This window comes from Amblyomma mixtum, chromosome 9 (genome assembly GCF_055824585.1).
Source record: "Amblyomma mixtum isolate Tamu chromosome 9, ASM5582458v1, whole genome shotgun sequence".
Classification (NCBI taxonomy): Eukaryota; Metazoa; Arthropoda; class Arachnida; order Ixodida; family Ixodidae; genus Amblyomma; species Amblyomma mixtum.
The window spans coordinates 17623987-17643833 of NC_143020.1; the positions used below are offsets into that span (position 1 = coordinate 17623987).

General features: G+C 44.4%; 1 protein-coding gene across 1 annotated transcript in view; it reads right to left on the reverse strand.

Moving 5' to 3' along the window:
• Positions 1-1235: 1235 nt before the first annotated feature.
• LOC149328412 (lipase lipl-1-like) overlaps positions 1236-19847 on the reverse strand; it is a 50731-nt gene continuing 32119 nt past the window's right edge. Inside the window, exons 4-9 of the mRNA XM_089560309.1 lie at positions 17263-17413; positions 15313-15405; positions 10292-10444; positions 8372-8443; positions 4394-4462; positions 1236-1567 (exon numbers count right to left, since the gene is read on the reverse strand). Of these exons, the coding sequence (XP_089416435.1) occupies positions 1313-1567; positions 4394-4462; positions 8372-8443; positions 10292-10444; positions 15313-15405; positions 17263-17413 (793 nt within the window). The 3' untranslated portion in view covers positions 1236-1312. The remainder of the gene's footprint in view (positions 1568-4393; positions 4463-8371; positions 8444-10291; positions 10445-15312; positions 15406-17262; positions 17414-19847) is intronic.

A 19847-nucleotide genomic window follows, 5' to 3' on the forward strand; every position in this document is an offset into this window, starting at 1 on the left:
CGCCGCCATGCAGCAGAGCCTGAGCCTTGGGATGGTGTACAAAAATATCACAAGAAAAGACAAGATCGCCTTGCTATCAGAAAGACTTACAGCTATACTCGAGCAGCGACAAAGCACGCCTGCTGTATAAACAATCAATAAAATAGTATTTTAAGGAACATCAGCGCTAAGCTGCGCATGAATTGTTGCGAAAATTGCGCGTGACGTCGGTTGGAAGAGCCAATAATAAGGGTCGCCCAGTCCATGGCTCCCAGGCTGCCCAGTTTACGTCACTGGGCAGGGGCGGCTAAAAACGCGCGGTGAGGTGTCGCCCTAATCGGCTGTGAGCGGCAAGCTTTAGAAATTGTTAATTTCTGGTTCTGAGCGCAAACTTTTGAATCCGACTAGAATACTCGCAGACATCACATCTACAGAGCGGGTGCAATGGAATGTGATTTTAGAAACCTTTTGAGGGCGTGCACTGACATCGCACAGAACACGGGCGCCTTTTGCCTTCGGCCTGCATCGAAACGCGGCCGCCCCGTCAATATTTTTGTGGGAAAAAGAATTTCTTTTTTTGAACTGTATGACTTGCAAATGCTATCTTGCAGGTTCTCTGGTGTATGTGGGTGTACTCATTGCGATACTTTTCATTCAGTTACTCGATTGGCTTACGTTTATTTATACCCGCAGCGCTCCAAACGAATGCCATTTGCTAGTTCTGCACTACGTTGTATTCGTTTTTACTCTACCCTAGGCTTACTTCTTCCGTGTGCCGTTGCACTGCTTCACGTCCATGATCAGTGCATGTTCAAGAGGATAGCAAAGAGGTGCTGAATCCCCCGGCTGAGTTAAAATATACAATAAATATAAGTGTTCGCCGCGCTGGCGACGTTCCCCGGTTACAGCTGTATAACGTCAAATGCTGGCGGAACCTAGACAAAGAATGTTGCAGTCCGAAAACAATCATTTAAGTGAATAAAATACTGACAGAGCTTCTGTGCTTCCTTCATTCACTTCAGGCGTCGACTATGCATGGGAGCCAGCGACCCAAGTCGGAGGCGTTGCGACGGACTGAGGCGTGCACACCTGTTAACAATGGTCGCAGTGGGCGCGCTGACACGGATTTCAGTCCATTTTGTAGACTTGCCTCAAAGTGAGGCGCTGACCAGGCGACTGGGGATCGCGTATGTGTGAAAGGATGCAGTTGAAGAGCAGTAAGTATACTGTTTTATTTTTAGCTGTGACATGCACCGGATTTAGCGAACGTTTGGCGACTCACTTCAAAACGACAAATTCTCCGAGTGCACGCGCGAAACTTCGCTGTTTCTTTTCAGGACCCTCCTTCGGCGCGACTTTCCAGAGTGTCGATCATTGGCTGGTGGAGGAAATTCGTCGCTCGGTAGCCGAAGGCAAAGTCTAGGTGAGCAAAGTCCTCTTGCGGTAAGATGTTGTTGAAGAGCACCCTTGAGCCCAGCCTCTCTACGAGGATAGCTGTGTCGGTAGGGGTAGCGATTGTGTCTCCTAGGCCCGAAAACAGAGCCACGGGAACGGTGATGCGTTCTACAGGGTAAGGAGGAGGCCTGGTCTGAAAAAATAAGCGCGCCGAAATTGTTAACATTAACCACAGTCACTGCCTATAAAGAGAAAAGAAATTTTATGAACCAACTGAGTACATACGGTATACAGCACAAGCAAACCATCATCAGTTCAGTACTGTCACACTTACTGGTCAATATCTAAGAAGCCTATCTCTTTCTTCGAGCAATTTCTGTCATGTGGTGCTACTTATGTCGCCCAGACTGTCGTTGCTTAAGTGACGGATCAAGAGAGCATGCAAACAGCCTCAGGAATTACACTAGTCACGCAAGTGACAGCATGCAAATGCATTCCTCAGTGCCGACAATAGAAAGTGCTTGGCACGTAAGCAAGTCACTGAAAGCGAAAGCGAGTGCGCCTTTTCTTCACTTATGGCAGAAAGAGATAGGTTTCTTAGACATGGGCCAGTAAGTGTGGCTATTTCGGATTTATTCTGTATTTGCTTGTGCTGTATGCCTTTTGTATTTATTGCGATATCGGGTGAAATACTGTCGGGTGCAAGTTCCACACTCGTCTGTCGCTTCTTGTCTTCTTGCTTTTCACGCCGTTTCCTCAGTGTCATAACTAGCCTTCTTTACGTAATTCATGAAGCTTCAAGGCAGCGTTTGTGTACTGAGACGGCAACGACGTGTGAATTAGCCAGTACAGTCAATCACGGATAGATGGAATTATTACGTATATAGTATATTTAGAACATAATCTTGAGAATCTCATTGCAAAGTGTAACACTGTTGTTCACATTTATCGAGCTCGGATTCAGTGGAACAATCGATATTTCGTACGCCTCGCCGTGCCCCTGCAATTGATGGTTTCCCTAACGGCACTCAGCGATAATTTTAAGCGCGTAGAGAAGGTTCGGTGGGTGGCCTCAGGCACCTGCTGGCAGAGCTAGTGCTGTGAAATTGCGTTACGAGGTGAAGGTGGGGTGTGACGGAGAATGGCCTGCGGTCTATGCTGCTCATTTTCCATGCCATGCCATGTTCGATTTGTTGCCGAAGGAAGTGCGGAAGGCAACTGTAATTTAATTTTAACATATTATTCTATTGATAGTGTATCGTTAAGATGATTAGATCTTTTACGCTAAGCAGTTACAAATACTGCAATGCACCGTCCATTTAGACCACGTCGCTGAAAGAAGCACGTCAATAGCAAGGTGCTGTTTATTCTAGCTTCGACGTTGCGGATAAGCTTATGTACATTTTTTAAATATCGAAGTGTATATACATATCAAAATATTTTGCGACCCCATTGGATATGAATACACCGAGGTTTGACTGGAGATATCAGCAACCAAATTAATGAGATCAGTTTATGCACGAATATATACTTTCGCTGCCGAATGCGAGCGCATTCCGAGTAGTTGGATTCCTTAATGATATCAAGAAAATATGTTTTAGCACTGCCAGTTTGGTTAAGAGCAAAAATACGTTTGCTTTGGCTTGCAGAAGGTTTACATGAGACATTAGCAACGCTGCATTGAAGGGCTGCATTGAATTTGGACGGGCTAGGGTTGTTTATCGTGCAATGACGACGCACAGCGAGCGTTTGTTTCCGTAGTTTGACCCCATGGAAATACGGCCGCCGCAGCCGAAATTCAATATATCCGCCTTACGCATAGCAGCCCAAATCCAAGCCGTACTACGGCGTGGACGAAAGGGCATTACACGGGCTGATAGGATGGGAACTAATCCAGAACCTAGAGGAACAGTGCTCGGAAAGATTAGGAACGCGTACCTTATTTCGACTTCCCCAAACAAGTGTGCAAATACGTCTTGTTTAGTGCCTGTGAAGTTTTACTTATAGGTGTGCACAGAAATTCATGCAGAGATAATTTTTCAGGAACAAATTCTAATAGCCTTTGGTTTACTGAAAATATAACGCACGCGAAGTGAGGATACGCGCAGGGGTGCGGTCTGAAAGCTCCACGTATGAAAGTCTTCGCGTTACGAAGATATTGTCAAAAGCGGTTCTACAAGATCACAGGTTGCAGAAGGGCACAAAGTATTACGCCTACGGCAGTGTTTGAAGTCTTAAGAAGGATCTGTCGGCTTGGTTATGCAGACTTGGCCACGCACCAGCTACAAAGCCTTCAGCGTTAGCACGGCTGGAACGCAGCCGCAAAAGTGGAAGTAGATTAGCGTTCATGACGTTCTTTAAGATATTTCAACGGACTAAAGAGGAACAAGGTACAACTAACTCTTAAAGCGCGAGCTTGCTTGCTAATAACACACGCCATACGGTTACAGATCGTGGTTTCAGGCTGTTCCTTTTTCCTTTCGGTATTTGCAGGTACAGGGTACATCAGAATCTTGGTGTGCCGCGGACGTTCTTATAGTTACTAACGTGGAGGTATGGAACTGCATGTTAGCCTTTGGCCCTCATGCCAAGTGCGTTGTTATCAGAAAATGGACGAACACAAGCGCGGATAAGTCAGCGCTTCTGTTCGTCCATTTTCTGGCTGTGCTGCCGTTTGTTCCTTGTAATCATGAGACAACTAGACCCAATCGCCACTCTGCGTTGTCATCGCGCTATTTGTGCTTACACAAGTTGTTCATATTGATAGCCTTCAACAAGAAGTTTTATATTAAGTAACTTTCTGTTCGAGATAAATACAAGTACTCCTGGAACCAAATGCATAATTTGAAGGAATATTTCACCGTGATTAACGTGCGCATTATGATAGTGTCCCCAGCTAAGAAAGAAGATATATTTACTGAAAGCTATGATGCGACCACTCTGGAAGATTTGTTGAAGATTATTTGCGTTTAGGAATTATAAGGGCTGCAATAAACTAGCGTGAAAATATTTTCCTCACCTGTCCATAGAGCTTCTTATTTTCCAAAAGCCCGTAGTCATACATGACGAAGTTCTTGGTTCTGTAGATCTGGAAATAATTCCTGTTAATGTTACGCAAACCACAAATGAAAACATGTTGCAACCCGTGAGATCCTACACATTAAAGGCCCCTAGCCTCTCTGAGCCTTCACTGAAGTGGTATTATCTGCAGGTACAGCTGAGCATAAACTTTTCATTCGTTGTTTATAACCGGAATTAGCAAATGGAGTGTCTTACTTCAAATACATTCACAGGTAACCCTCTGTTGTATTTATCTGCACGTTAGTAGGCAGAGATAATGTTTGTGGCTATCAGGCAAATTTCACCTTCGCGGAGAAAAGAAAAACCAGAGGTGTACAGCCGGTCATGCAAGAAGTCTTTTGTATCGTGCTTTGGGAAGCTTAAAGTTGGCATTCAATCCCTGAATATATTTGCCCCTACAGTGTACGGTTACAGAATGAATGGCGAGTGAATGAATGAGGCATGTTCGTAAAATATGCAGCTTTTTGGGGGAATTCTACAAAACTTTGCAAATGGCAGACGAGAGGATTACAATTTATACACAGCCCCTCAGCGAAGCCCGTCACTCTCACTTTCAATTTCATTTATTGAAGCTGCAAGGGCCCGTTTTCATTACATAAAGCAGGAGGAGCGCGCAACATCGTATTGATATGAGTTCAACAATGACAAGAACTTAAGAAGCAAAGGAACAAAACAAAGCAAAAAATCATGAGAAGAGTGAGTAGCACAGGATCAGATTATTTAGTACGGCCAGAAAGATCATTTGAACCACAGGTGACTCGCTAAAATAGGGGGAAAAATTGCTCGATTTGTGCACAACGCAATATTAGCAGCCAGGGCATTCCATCGAGCTATTGTATCTGGAAGATCCCAGCACGCTCTGAAAGTCTGAACAACCACATTTTTTTTTTCATCTGGAAGTTGTTTATGAACGGATATTTTTGCATGGCGTAAGATTGCGCCGTAACAGTCAAATATGCGCAGATATGAGAGCAGCTTATAGATTTCGGTACTTATTGCCTAAAACACACTCGGTATGTTTTCTATTACAGACTTAACTAATGGATACGTGAGCCGGACAAACATTTTAGCAAGATTTCGCTAGGAATGGGAAGATTAGACCATTCCTGTCTGCATGTTAGCACAGTAAATTAGGAAATTCCGCTGTTGTTTCTCAATTATTTTCGAAAAGAACCTTATAGGTTTCCAATGGCAGTCTTAACAACTCGGTGCGATCGCAAGGCACACTTTAAAGGGAAGATTTTGCAACGCATACGAAGGTTCGATCATTTCCATGAATATGCTCATAAGAGCACAATGTTCTGCAGTTTCCTCACTATTAAAAGTGATGCCCTAGGAACGCTGACTCATCAGGCCTAGTAATGCCGTTTGGGGCAGACGTCAGAAAGAAAAATTAATCGGTTTAACTGTAAACCCAATAACTATATTATATTAGTCAACTATTGAATTAAGGCAGTTACGTGCCTGGTTGTAATAACAAACTAGCTCCTGACCGGTATTAACAATCATCTGTCCCATCAGTGTTAAGAATTTCGAAAACAATATTCTGATTTTCGTAGCGTCACAATGAACTCGCCCGCCCGGCTGCTTAACTGGAAGCTACACAGACCTTACTGGTTCAGCCACACTCGCATGCAAGCATCACTTCGTGACCCACGAGTCACATCACGTTCTCTGTCCCCATAAGAGAGATCCTCGCCGCTGCTCGCTGTCGCAGCCTATCCTGCACGGCAGCGGTCACGTGTGCGACGGAGTAAGAAGAGCATTTGAGCGTCACTGCGTACGCTCAGCGGGGGTGATTTGGCGTGCCGCACGGTTCAATAGTCACCGTGCCCAAAGGTGAGTGTAAACGCATTTTCCAAATTTTAGAGATAAACATGGGGGTCACTAACGTCGCCTAGAAATGTCCGCGTACAGTCTTGCGCGTGATTGCAGTAGTTATACGTTGAACACTAGAGTTCCAGCTTATTACTTCCATTATTGCCCTATTTTTGAACTTTCCTCGCAGGCTCAGTCGGTTTGGGTCGTTAAACATGCCATAAACCAAATAAACCTGTGTTTCAAGTCCACCACAGAGAATCTCTGTGCTTCTTGACCCGTTCTATTACATCAAAGTGCCTTTAATTATTGCCTATAATTTAGTTTCACTGAAAACTGTGAACACTTATTTAGCCACCGCTGTGGCTCAGTGGCTATGGTGCTCGGCTACTGACCCGAAAGACGCGGGTTCGATCCAGGCAGCGGCGGTTGAATTTCCTTGGAGGAGAAATTCTAGAGGCCCGTGTACTGTGCGATAGCAGTGCAAGTTAAAGAACCCCAGGTGGTCGAGATTTCCGGAGCCCTCCACTACGGCGTCTCTGATAGCCTCAGTCGCTCTGGAACGTTAAACCCCATAAGTAAACCAAACCAAACCAAAATAACAATTACTTACTAAATTTTTGCCCTAAAAATACTCATAAAAGAAAACAAAAAGCAGCAAACCGCACGGAGGAAGTTGTTAAAATCTAATATTTGCTGATACTCCTCGAAAGCACGTGTCCTGCCCATGAAGGACTTCTGGAATTGTGCACTTACAGGCAGGTCGAATGACAAAGGTAGGTTTTCCAGAGTAACTATGGCATCCTTGGCTGGAAGGCTGATAAAAACGTTAAAAACTGGTGAACGAAGATCGATGGTTGAGCAGCAAGCTCATGAGCTGCCCAGATGACTGGCACTACCCTACGTTCCTTAGTTAACACACCGCAGTATGAAGGCGATAGAGAAACGCAACGCGTGTTCAACTTCTCTAATTTCCGAGCACACGAGAACGAAACGAAGACTGATAGAACGGACACACACCACAAAGCGCCGTGGTGTGTGTGCAACGGCGCTTTGTGGTGTGTGTCCTATCTATCAGTCTTCGTATCGTTCTTGTGCGCTCGGATTTTTGAGATGTGTAACCAACTAGCCCGTCAGTTCGTCCTGAGTGTTCAACTTTAACTTGCTGCACCGGATAAACTCGGCGAAACTCTGTAAAGTTGTTATTGACGACAGCCGCGAAAAATTGTCTCGCTCAATAAAACACCAGAAGACGTGAGTGCCCTGCATAATGAATCTGGTCTACGAACTGCATAGTAATGCGGAAATTGTTGCATCGCCTAAACTGGCTGTTGCATCAGTTCTCGGGTAATGAAACACAGGGTTACCGTCGAGGCACTAATGGGATCAGGGCCCTGAGCTTCACACTGTAAACACCGTATGGATTATTGTGCTCCACTCCGTGAAGAGACACTTGTCCTTTCTTTGAATAAACACCAAAAAGCGAGGTGTTGCAAGTCTTCCTAATTCAAAAGAAAGAGTCGTGTGTGGGTAAACACTCTTTATTACGTCCTTTATCACTTTCTACAGTTGTGCATGCGGTTTTGTTTGATCCTCTAGGAACGTTTTCTCTGCCTATGAGGTGTACATTATTCCATGAATGACACTAGTTTACATCGAATATTCGTGGTATCTTTTTTTCTGGCTAATTATTTGTTGATATGCACTAGTTGTTATCCCTGTGAGTCAAAACATCAACTAGTTTAGCCTTCCGCTATCAATACTGCGATTAATAAGAAATGATACTCTCTATATAGCTACGCCTTCTAAGCTGCCGTCCTTATAGAACGAAAATTAGGAGCTTTCATTTTCGTTACTGGGATATCGTAAGTTTAGAATTATTTCGTGCGCGATAGTGTGCACCACATTTTATTTTAATAAAAATAAAACATTTACTCCTCAGTTTTTGTTCCTCCCATGTTTGTGAACGCAGAATTTGGTGCTTCTTTTTATATACACAATAAGTCATTTACTGTAGCCAGAAATGACTATGAGTGCATCTCCTCTTATTATAGAACAGTGTGAAGTTTAGCACATGGTACTTTATTGTAGTCCTCACCTGGACCAAGTGGCGAAGGTTCTGGTATGAGCTTCCTATGGGGAAGTGGGCCAAAGTTACCGGTGTCCTTGTCTGAAAGACAGAAGCTGGGCTAGAGAATTTCTGACTTGAAGTGATATCGCTGACACGACGGGTAGTCTGGCCACAATCTTGTGCGCATTAAACTGTTTTCATCTAAATTTATGGTTGCATTACCACGCATGCATTGCGGTGATGTCCATAAAAATGCATTTTTAATTGTTCCCATTCCGTTTCTTTAGTTTTAATGTTGGAGTCAATGGCCACTGTGCAGCACTTTATTTTACACTTTAGATGCGCATTATATATAATCTTTTACCTGCTCTTTACTACACTGAAGAAGCCACAACAGTTTGCTGACTGTTTGTTTGTTATACAGTCCGGACGGGCTTTTCTAGCTTGAAGCAACATTAAAATCCTGGTTTCCTTCTGCTTTGTGTGTAAAGTACAGATGAATAAAAATCATAAGAAAGACAGAGGAATGCATGAAAGGAGGAAGAAATATCAAGAGAAATTGATAATACCACAAAAGATTAAGATGAGGCACAGTGTATTGCACATTGATGAAAAGGTTAGACTGAATAAAAGAATAGTGTCACATGTCTTGTAGTCTTGCCGCCATTAGTGCGGCAGGAACGCATGCACAACATGACGGTTCGCGGTTATTTCTTGTTTTACATTTTTTACCGGAACATTACGGCACCACATGTGGGAACACTTAGGCTCTGCCTTAAAGGTAGGGCTCCATGTCTTTAATGGGTCCCTTCAGCGTCCTGAGGAACTCTGCCTATCCTTTCGAAGAGGTTCTGCCTATATGCCTCTCTATGTGTAATTAGTATATTCTATTGTACGTTCAAAGATCCCGAGGAGTCCTCCTACCACAACTGGCGCAATGGTGAAGCTTAGAAGCGATGATCCACTTCCGGAAGGTGAAGGTCAGGTGGCTGTTTCAAGCACAGCTAGCTATGTCACTTATGAAACATAGGCTGCTCTTGCTGATCAATCTCTCCCGACAAATCAATATTTGCCTGCGAAATGCCACGGTGGTAAGTTTTCTCACGCTACGGCGGGCGCGCTGTGATGTCGTCCCCATGGAAAGGTAGCGCAGGTGGTTGGCGGCCCAGTGGCTTTTTCGCTCACGAGGATGCCGCTGCTGACGACGACGATGTCGGATTTTCTGAACAATGGTAGCATTAAAGCTACTGCGCCAAAAGGTCTCATCCACATGTTGCGTTCTTCATGAGGGGCATGATATCGCGTTTCCCTTAAGAAGCTACGAAGGGCTTTCAGCCCAAGCAGCACTCAAGCTATGGACGCCAGCAACAGTGCACGGCACGGGAACTTGTTCACGCAGCAATGCCCGTGTCATGTTCAGCCGCCTGTATTCGTGTGCGATTTCAGTTGTTTTATTTAAGCTGATCATGAAGTAAATATAAGGCAGGCTAAACTACGTTTAATGCTTCATTCTCGATGCCTGAGCATGTCAACGCGTCGTCCTCAAGGAGCAGTTTCCGTGTCTTGTTCTGGGGCTATTATTCGTCCTTACAAGGTCTTTGTATGTGCCTTCTGGAAGGGAGTAGTCAACGCCCCTTCCCAACGCGCAGGTGCGTACTCCGAGGAAATGCGATTATTCACATGGGTGCAGAAAAAGGTTGTTCCTTTCTTAGACGAGGTTTCACATTCGCTGAAGTGATTGTAATATGTTTTCGTTTATTTTCTCCACGTGGTATGGTGCGCCTTGTGTTCTCGTTGACATAGTTGAGAACATCGCTTTTATTCTGACCTCGTCGACTCATTTTACAGCCTTTTGTAAGTTACAGAGCGGCGTTGCCTTTCTTAGGCATCTACTCACGCGTGGGCTTGCTGGTTGTCTCTAATATGTGTAAATGGTAAGCGCCTTACCCTGTTCAGTTGCTCTGGACTCGTCATCAGCGTAATGGCGTAGGCCAAAGAGCACGGCAGTCCTTGTAAGACATCACAGATAAGCTTTACAGCCTGTCTGGGGAGACTGGGCAGATGCAGGTACCCACTGTCTCCCAGTGGATCAAGAATCAACTGCGGGAAACAAATTTAGCCGTTGTATTGGAAACTAACGAATGGTTGCAAGGTTTATTGTATAAAACGAGATTTACAAGAGGACCTGCATTTAAAGTCGAGCAATTGATCAGAACAGTGGCCAGCATGAAACGCCACGAAATAAAAAGTCAAAACGACACCATCAGGAGATCACATAGGAAGAAACTGAAAAAAGGCAACATTTGTGATAAAAGCACGCAAAGTGTTGAGTTTACTGAAAGTAAGAGTTCGGTAAAGGGTGCCAGAGCTATGGCAGACGACATCTGAAGGGGCCAGCAGTCTGTTGGTGCAGAAAGGATACTCTTAGCGGACTGCTGTGGAATCATGCACACGAACTTCTTGTGGACTGATTACCGAGGAAGTGCGAAAGATGAAAAGAGCGCAGTAGCAGAATTATTCGGGGAGAAAGAGAAGAGGTTGCGTCAAGCGAACACATTGGAGAGCCGTAAAACAGTGCATATAAAAAGGAAAAATATAGGAAGTGTAGCAAACTAAAAAATCTCTGATCGTTAGAAATAAGCCAACTGCGTTGCAGAAAGCACTCATATAATATCTCAAAATATCAAAACCAAATCTATGATAACTAAGCAGCAATTTGCAGAGGACACTGACTTCAGTTCAAGGTATACGATGACCATGCAATGTTGCACTGCGCACTCAAATGAACATTGTTCTTTAAAAAACCTAGTCTTTAAGAAGTCACGGCTTTTTCGTTAAGCGTGAACTGGTCAGCGTGGAAAACCCGATAGCGCAGATCGAAGTAACAGCTCAGCTTAAGTTCAGCTTAACTTAGCACAGCGAGTGTAGTCAACTGTGGCACGGCTAGTTATTTAGCCGACCCGACAGAGAGATGATTGAACGCTCGGTCGATGAGCGAGCCTTTTTTCTTCCTGGAGATCGCATGCCACGTTGCTGCTTTTCTCTGTAAGTATGCACACATCCACCAAAAAAGTTAACGCTCTCAGCTGCGCCATGACTCAGCATCACGCGCATACGAAGCGGCCCGAGATACCTACCAGCGCACAGCCATGCGATCATTCATCGCTACCCTGCCGCCTCCTTCAGACATTCAGCTGCCCACAGAAGCGGTAATACGCGGTCGACCAGCCAGAAGAACATTAGCAGGAGCCGCCGATCGACGCGCCGCGTAACATCGAGAATCGAACGACGCCATCAGAAGGCGAAGTACGAGACGCTCGGGCTTGAGCAGCTGCAGTTGAGCAGCTAGAGCCTAGAGCAAACACGACATCCCACTCCCCGAATTGTGTCTTGCTAAACGTAAGTTTAGCTTTTGGCTGCAAAAGGAATAACCTCTTTACCCCAGAAATCTAGAGGTTCCGCGTTGTTGTGACTTGGGATCCCACCTCTCGAACGCATTCTGTGACGTTTGAGTGGTCATGGTAGTCAGGCCGACACTTTCTGGGAGTCGAAGCGGCTTCCGCGCATGGGCAGGCCAGCCGAATATGATGTTTATTTATAACTGGTTTGTACAGCAATTCATCAAGGGGACCGACGGTTTCTCAAGACGGGGCTCGGTTGATGACGATCGTCGAAGACCTGCTCACTGCGTCTTTTTCTGCAGTCCTCTACTCGGTATTTGAGCTCGCGTACCCGTGGTAGTATTGAAGAATGTTCCGAGCACTGGCCGAGACTTCTGACACAGCGATGCTCCGGAATAGCACCAGATGCTCTGCAGCTGCAGCGGCGTTCCCGCTGAGACAGTGACAAAAGGTTATGTCGTTGTGCAGGTTAAATTATATTGCAGGTTATGTCGTATTGCAAATTTTGCCGTATTGCAGGTTATATTGTATTGCATCAGGCTGTTTCGCGGCAGTTTGCATCCTCTGGCACGTCTCAGCATGTTGCCGACTCTCGCAAGGCACCTGGCTTCAGCAGGCAGCGAATAGCAGGAGGTATAATTGAATTAGTGCCTGGAACGAGCGGCTACTACAACCTAACTGCGCGAAATGTTTTGGGATGGCAATATAGAGATCATCTGAGTACGTTTTCCTTTCATGGTGAAAAAGAACGCAGTGGTCAGGCTCGTACATACAGCTGTACTATTGCCGACCTTCTGCGCAATCGGCGGCAGTCATAATCCTTTTGACGAGGAAATACCTGCACACCCCGAAAGCAAGGACACTAACTTCGATCAGAAGACACTAGAAGAATAGACAGAAAATTTCAATCTTGATCCAGGGTAAATACCTCTGGTTAAAGAGCTGCAGTTGAAGGATGCAGCTCGGCGTTGTACAATGTTTCTCAGCACGTGTGTACGGTGTGGAGCACCAGAGATAACTTCCGGTTAAGAGGAGCGAATGTAACTGCCAGTGACGAATAGGATGAGCAGATACACGCCATTCGGGGTAGGGCGAGCTTAAATACATAAATCTAACCAGCTCCTTTCCCACTATGAACAAAGGATTTTTAGACAAAAAAAGAAGGCGTTAGGTACGTGAATCTTGTAGCTAATGAGAACATCTGAAAACGAAATGAATAACAACGCATGCAAATGGAACTGCGTCGTAACGTATTATCAAATGAATGCAATATCTACGCGCCAAAATATTATCGAAGCAAAAATGGAGGAGTTTGCGACTGCAGGAACAGTTCATGCGGAACTTCGTAGTATAAAAAAGTGCCATATACAAATTACTCCGCACCCTCACAATTGTATATAGGTAGTGCGGAGTGACATGCGGCAGCAGTTAGGTTTATCTACTCTGCAGTAACAAATGTCCACGTTGTAATGAATACCCTTCCTTGCACCACACAACTTGGGCATGCCAGCTCAATTCGGCAGTCGACCCTACCCGCAGTCCCACCCGGCCACTGGGAAGCCGTGTAGTCTAGCGCAGACCTAACCATGCTGACCCGCACCATGCCGATATGACCCGCATGCCGACCTGACCCGCCCTCTTAGTGAAGCTTCTTACGGAAGGAAATAAATGTTTTACTCCAGCATAATTATCGTCATCATCATCCACAAGAAGAGCAGACATGTAGGGCACTGCAAATTAGGAGAACGAAATAGCTTCAATCTCTTTACTAGTGCAATGACGGAAGCGACTTTCAAAATTTTGGTATGTTCTTGTAGAACTTTCGGTCTAATGACAACAGAGAGTGCAGAACTCAAGGATTTGGCAGGAACTCATACTTTATATTGTAAATCGAAATGGTCCCACAGCAGAAGGTTGCGCTGTGCTGTTTTGTAACTTCGTCGCGGCTCAAGCGGTCGGACAACGTCGCCTGGAGTGGTTAAGCTAAACTTGGTCAGTAAGACTGAGCGCAGTGCATCCGGTTGTTCTTGGTGTTTTTGCTGGAATAAAACATAATACGTGTTAATGTTTTCGCTTGCAAGCTAGTCATTAATTCTTGCATCATTGAACATGATTTAGCTGCAGCGCATAAAATGTTTTCAAAATCGCTGTGCATTGTCATCAACAAGGCTGCTACCGGAAAAAGTGGTTGCGTACATTGAGAGAAATATCGCTAGTAATATTGCGGTGAGAACATTTTGAAGCCAACCTCAGTGCTCTGTGGTTGTTTTTATAAAACCTATGCATCTCTATTAACGTGACATTGACTGTTGCCACAGCACGCCGCCTAGGAGGCGCTGCAGTCACCTTGCCTACAGAGTTGAATAGAGGCATGATACTAACAATATGCATTGTGTTCTCAATGCCTAAATTACCAGGCCCCGACTACCAGAGGAACGGGAGAATATCATTTAGAAAAGTTAGGCTTTCAATTCCTTTGCAGTGCTTCTCAGTGCCATAGCCGGGTATTCGTTTATTTGGGCAAGGAACTTAAGATTGTCGCAAAATATACACAGCTGATAAATATATAGACTGTCACTTGAAGCAACTGAAATCTAAAATACGTTTCACTGAAAGAAACTGCAGTGGCGAACATTCTGGATGGTTTATAAGAAACCTGCGACCTGATCGCACTGATTAAAAAAAAATCATTTCGTATCCAGAAACAGTCACTTCACATCCACTTAAACGGCGCTGCTTCAGTTGCCCAAATTCTTGCTCCTAAAGATATGGAGGAAGCTAGTAATCTCGTGCAAATGTCTATCTATTGCCTAACCCTGAAGTCGCTCCAGGTTCAAGCGGCTGCTATGAACTAATGTATAGGAGTACATAGGAGCATTTTTCGCAAAGCCAGGACGCAGCTGGTTAACACATATTTTCTACATGGTTATTGCTAACACTCAGTCGCTAAGAACGGATTTGACAAGAAAAGCGGGAACTCAAGCAAACTACTGCCTAAGGCTGGATTGTAGCTCACTAAAACCCCATCAAAACAGCGCGCGTTTACGCACTTTTCCAGAGCAGTGTTTCTGTGTGTGGCGCTTATGACAGTGAAATAACGTTCTAGTTACATGAAATTTTTACGAAGACTATAGGAAGCGGTAACAAAGCCACGCAAAAAGCACAGTTTGGAAAACAACACTAGAAGGTAGGCAGGGCTCAGCATTTGTTTAAATGAGTTTCACGCCGGTTCGACGTCTCTGTAGTTGTTTGCCTTTCTAATATGAACAGTATCAATTGGCTGCATTGGGATTTCGTTCAGGCTAGATTAGCAATCATAGGAGCCTATCATAGGAGCTTTCCAAAAGTCGTGCAGTCTAAACAGAATGAACAAATTTCCAGGGTATTTTGAGCACTTAATCTGCCGCTGATTGAAGAAGGAACACAAAACTGCAATAGGTTGGTCAACCATACCCTAGTATATTTCAGATGCACACCCGTAGCTTTCCTTCTGCATTATATTTTTGAAGCCCGCCAATGCCATACATACAGACACGGCAATGCAGGCGTTCCATAAACGGTACTCACAAACAAAGCTCCGGAGATACCGATCACTTGTGGAAAAGGAAACTTCACATGACTGACGTTCGCCACCGGAGCATAGCCGAGCAAGATATCGACCTGCAAAAGAGTGTTCCCGATCATGCTACTTCACAGAAAATGCTTCCATGCCCTTCAACCGGACGACGGTCATATAAATTAGGCATATAAATGAGATATAAAAATGTTGTAAAGCTCTTACTTTTTGTCCCCAAGAAATTACCACAATATGAAAAAGGTGGTCATGGAGGAGATTGGTTGTTTGATATTCGCTGTAACTAAAAATGTGGTCAAAGTGCTTTTAGAAGGACTTACGTCATGTCAGAATTTTTAGAAGTCAAAGTTCTTTTACAACCTATCAGTCACGTCAGAATTTTTAACTCCGAAATGAAGACTGATTAAACATGCGATAGCATCACTAAAGAAGAAGCGCCTACTTTATTCATTCTAGTTAGATGTACCACTAAAATGTGTTATGAGGATAGATTGGTTGAGAGTTCTGTTATTAATGTTATTACACGAATGGCTTTTTATGGCACGTAATTTAAGAATTGAGGCTACAATTTTCACATCAGTGCACACCGGTCATTTCTGAAGCCTCCTGGTAATTAATAAATTGATACAATTAACCTTTAAAATAATTTTTTCTCGTTTTGAAGCAGACCAAAGATAGCGAATGATAGTTAATAATGAGTACTGAGTGTAATTAAACAATATGAGCGTAGAGGTGAACTAGACAAAATTAGCGTGCTTGAAATAAAAAAAAAATGGAAACAAAGACATGCAGTTAATGATGACACTTCTCGACATTATGCTGCCTCCTTTCCCGAAAAGCATCATAGTAATCGAAATTTTATCCGGGATAAATTTGCCGCCATGCTCTGAATAAGAAGCAGATCTAATAAAGGAGCTACTAGTAACGACCGTTGTAGAGATTGCTGTAAAGGCGCTATAACCAGCCGCGGTGGGTCAAATCTTGTGGCATTTTGGCATTGAGCGCGAGCTTGTCAATAGCGTCCCGTCCGCTCGAAGTGCATTCTCTGTCAGCCAAATGCAAAAGGCGTCCTATACCCACGTTCCGATAGCCGGTAAAAGGCAAACGGAGGATATGTCGCTCCTCCCTCAAGATAAGCTGTGCTAAATGCGTTTTAAAAGTTATGACGAAACAATTTCAGAGCAGCAGAAACGAAGACACTGTTGCGACCACAATATGCAGTCACGAGCGGCCATCAGCGCCGTCACCGTTACCAAGAGTATCAACGAAGGTCCAGTGAACATGTTCAGTGGCTTAAATAGCAATAGTAACCGATAGCTTGTCTGAATATTTAATATTGACGACTGCTTCAACAAAACAGGGAATCGAAATTTTCTCATTCGGGGAAAACAAAGGGACTAACATCGGAATGTTTATTCGTGACGTCACAATCCCAAGGCTGCCCGCAGAAATCGGGGTGTTGTGGCCATGAGATCGTAAACTTTAAAATTCATTTCCACTGAATTAAAAACGGCGACCAGTTTTGAAATCTTTCACCAAATATCTCTGGCATCGACGAGCTCTTTCAATGAAAGTTAAAAAAATATATATTTATTTACTTTGCAACGAACCCTGGGTGGCAGACAAAAAAATCCGCGTGCGTGCTTAGGACGGGCTTCATAGCCTCTCGATCAGCTCTGGCACACAGGACGCTAGATGCTAGGTGTCATTGGGGTACACAAAAAGCTATCTATAAATTTAAAATTAATGAAGAGTAAAATAAGTAGCTTAAAATACACTTCCATTGTCACTGTGCAACCAAATGGACACACCGGCGTTTATTTTTCCTAGTTGGAACAACTCGAACAAGGCGTTAAATAGGCAGCCCTAGCTGAAATACGAACAAGGAATATAACGTCCGTGTTTTCTTACGGAGTGCCACATTTTTCCCAAGATGCACGTACCTTGTCGTTGTACTCGGGCCTCGTGGAGAGGAGGACAAGGCTAGCAGTGAATCCATGCGAGTAGGCCAGCAGAGGCAGGTGGTCCACACCGGTGGTGTTGAGGACGAGGTCGATGAACGCAGCTAGATCGAAGCGGCCGATCTCTTCAAAACTGCTCCAAGAGATCGATATAAGCGGAACGACCGATGAAGGCGTTATTAGGGCACTTAAACTATGGGCTCATGAGAAAGTGTGTACATTATGAAATGTGAGTGAAAGCGTATTTGGCCGTCTCACTTTCCGCGGCCATTCCAGCGTCTTCGCAAATGGCGACAGGATGAGATGTTTATAAAGAGTAGATATGCTCACAAAGATTGGCGAAACACCAAACCTATTTCAGTCTACCGGGATTGAACCTGAAACACAACATACATGCCCAGGCTGTATAAGCCAATCAGCCCCAGTATCTACCTCATATTGCAGTGCCAACGTGCTGCAGTGATTTTACCTGTAATGCAACAAGTTCGTGAGAGCTACACAACAGAAACTGTTTCATTAATAAGAATTCGTTGGAGACACTTCGGTATTTAAGTGCAGGAAGCCGAAAGCTGTGTGCGACTCACTGCACTAATTTGAATTTGCCGCGCTTGAATTCCTTTCACGACAGAGGGGACCAGGGTTACGAGAGGAAGCGGTGACGCCACGCTGCGCATGCACAGCGCGTCGGCAGTTGTTGTTTGGCGGTGGGTCTGTTGTGACGTCATCACCCGCTTTTCCTCGTTTTTAGCCATTTCTACCCAAATTATAGATCTTTCGGTGATCTTAACTAATAATTACGCTTAATTACACATTTTTCAATCTAATTTGAACCAAATCCGGCATTTTCCGCCCATTCTATGATAATTTTCACTATGCTGTGACGAGTTCTGGTGGATGTGGCGGCACATCGTTCCCGTTGATATAACGACGTCCGCGTTATGTCGATGCATTCGTTGTTTTCTTTGTTTTTTGCAATAAATGGCTATATATAATTAACTAATTACCCTACGGTCATCAAGCTTGGCGTCGGGGTCACATTTTGTCCCCTCTATCTGATACTACCATTTGTGTTCTCCTATGCTGATTAGTTGCCGCGTTATCCGTGGAAGACAGCGTTACACCGGACGTGACCTTGGACGATGGAATGAGCCATAAAAGGCTTTCGCCTTAAAAACTGCAACAAACGTGCGTTTGGGAGCGCAACAACACTGCGGATTTCAGTGGCTCCTTTTATCGATGTGGGTTCAAGTAATTTAGGGCAATTTACTCGTTAGTGGCATACTTTCTGTTGCTGATATAACCTGCAAGGAAAAGAAATCTTCGCATGGTGTGGGGCAAACTTGTGATATAGATGCGGACTTTTTACGTCCATGACAATCCTGCGCCCCATTAAGAGTAGCGGTTTCCACGAGTCAGTGGCACTATTTTCCCCCACGAACAAATGATGCGAAACAAAACGTGGGAGATTTTTTTCCACCACTGCTACCTTGATGGCCGATCAAGCAGAAAGTATAAACAACTGTTATTTCAGCGCACGATAAAGAGTACTACTGTGGCTGTTCCACTTATTAGTTCCTTCTAGAGAGATGGTGACACTTGCTCACATAGTTCCTTAAGCTCACTCACTACGCCGCCGTCACATCAACTTGCGTTCCTCTCATTAACTATAAGCTGCACGGCGTTGTCGATGGTATCCTGTGGGGACTGTGCTTAGGTTATAGCGGTCATAGGATTGTAACCCGCCAGCTAATGGTGACTTCTCATGCCACGTGACCTGATACTTTCCTTACACTGCCATACACTGCACGGAGAACGCACCAGTAGCTTGCCCCTCTAAAAAAGGCGAGAAATTAAGACGGGCAAGACTGGAAGATGATTTAATGTGACGAGGTATTGTTGGAGAAAGAAGGGGAAGGCTGGAGTTTCGGCAATAGTTATTGTTATGCTCGTGCTCAATATGCATATTTCATACATCGGATCCATGTGCGCAATGATTACCACAGCTGTATACGATTGATAATTTGCATGATAAATGTTAACACGAATGCCCTTCGATGCCCTACTGTTGTTATAGCCCGCGTGCCAACAGGCCAAAAAGTAGAATGACAACCAAATAATTATAAGCTGTTGCTCCATAAAATACCACTGCAGTATGAAAATTATTATCTTACCGGAAATTAGATTCGACAGACGTGACAATACTTTCACAATGCCGCGTGGAGAAGGAGCTCAGCTTAAGAAGAAGTTGCGTTGTACTGTAATTCAGCAAAATTAACATTCTCCTTGGTTACCGTGAAGGACATGCTATACTTCTGGTTAAGAATATCTGCATATTACACTGCATTAATCATTCAATTGTTAGGACGATGTTAGGCCTACGCAGTTATTCTTACGAATGCAACACTATGCGACTCACTGATGTTGTGGTTTGAGGCATCCCACCGCTGCCACCACCGTTGTAACTAGAGCGTCTCAGCCTGCTGCCTCTGTTGAGCAGAGCTGAGAGAAGAACGGTCGATGCGACGGTGAGTGAACGGACGTTCATATACAGTATTTACAAGGCTTTT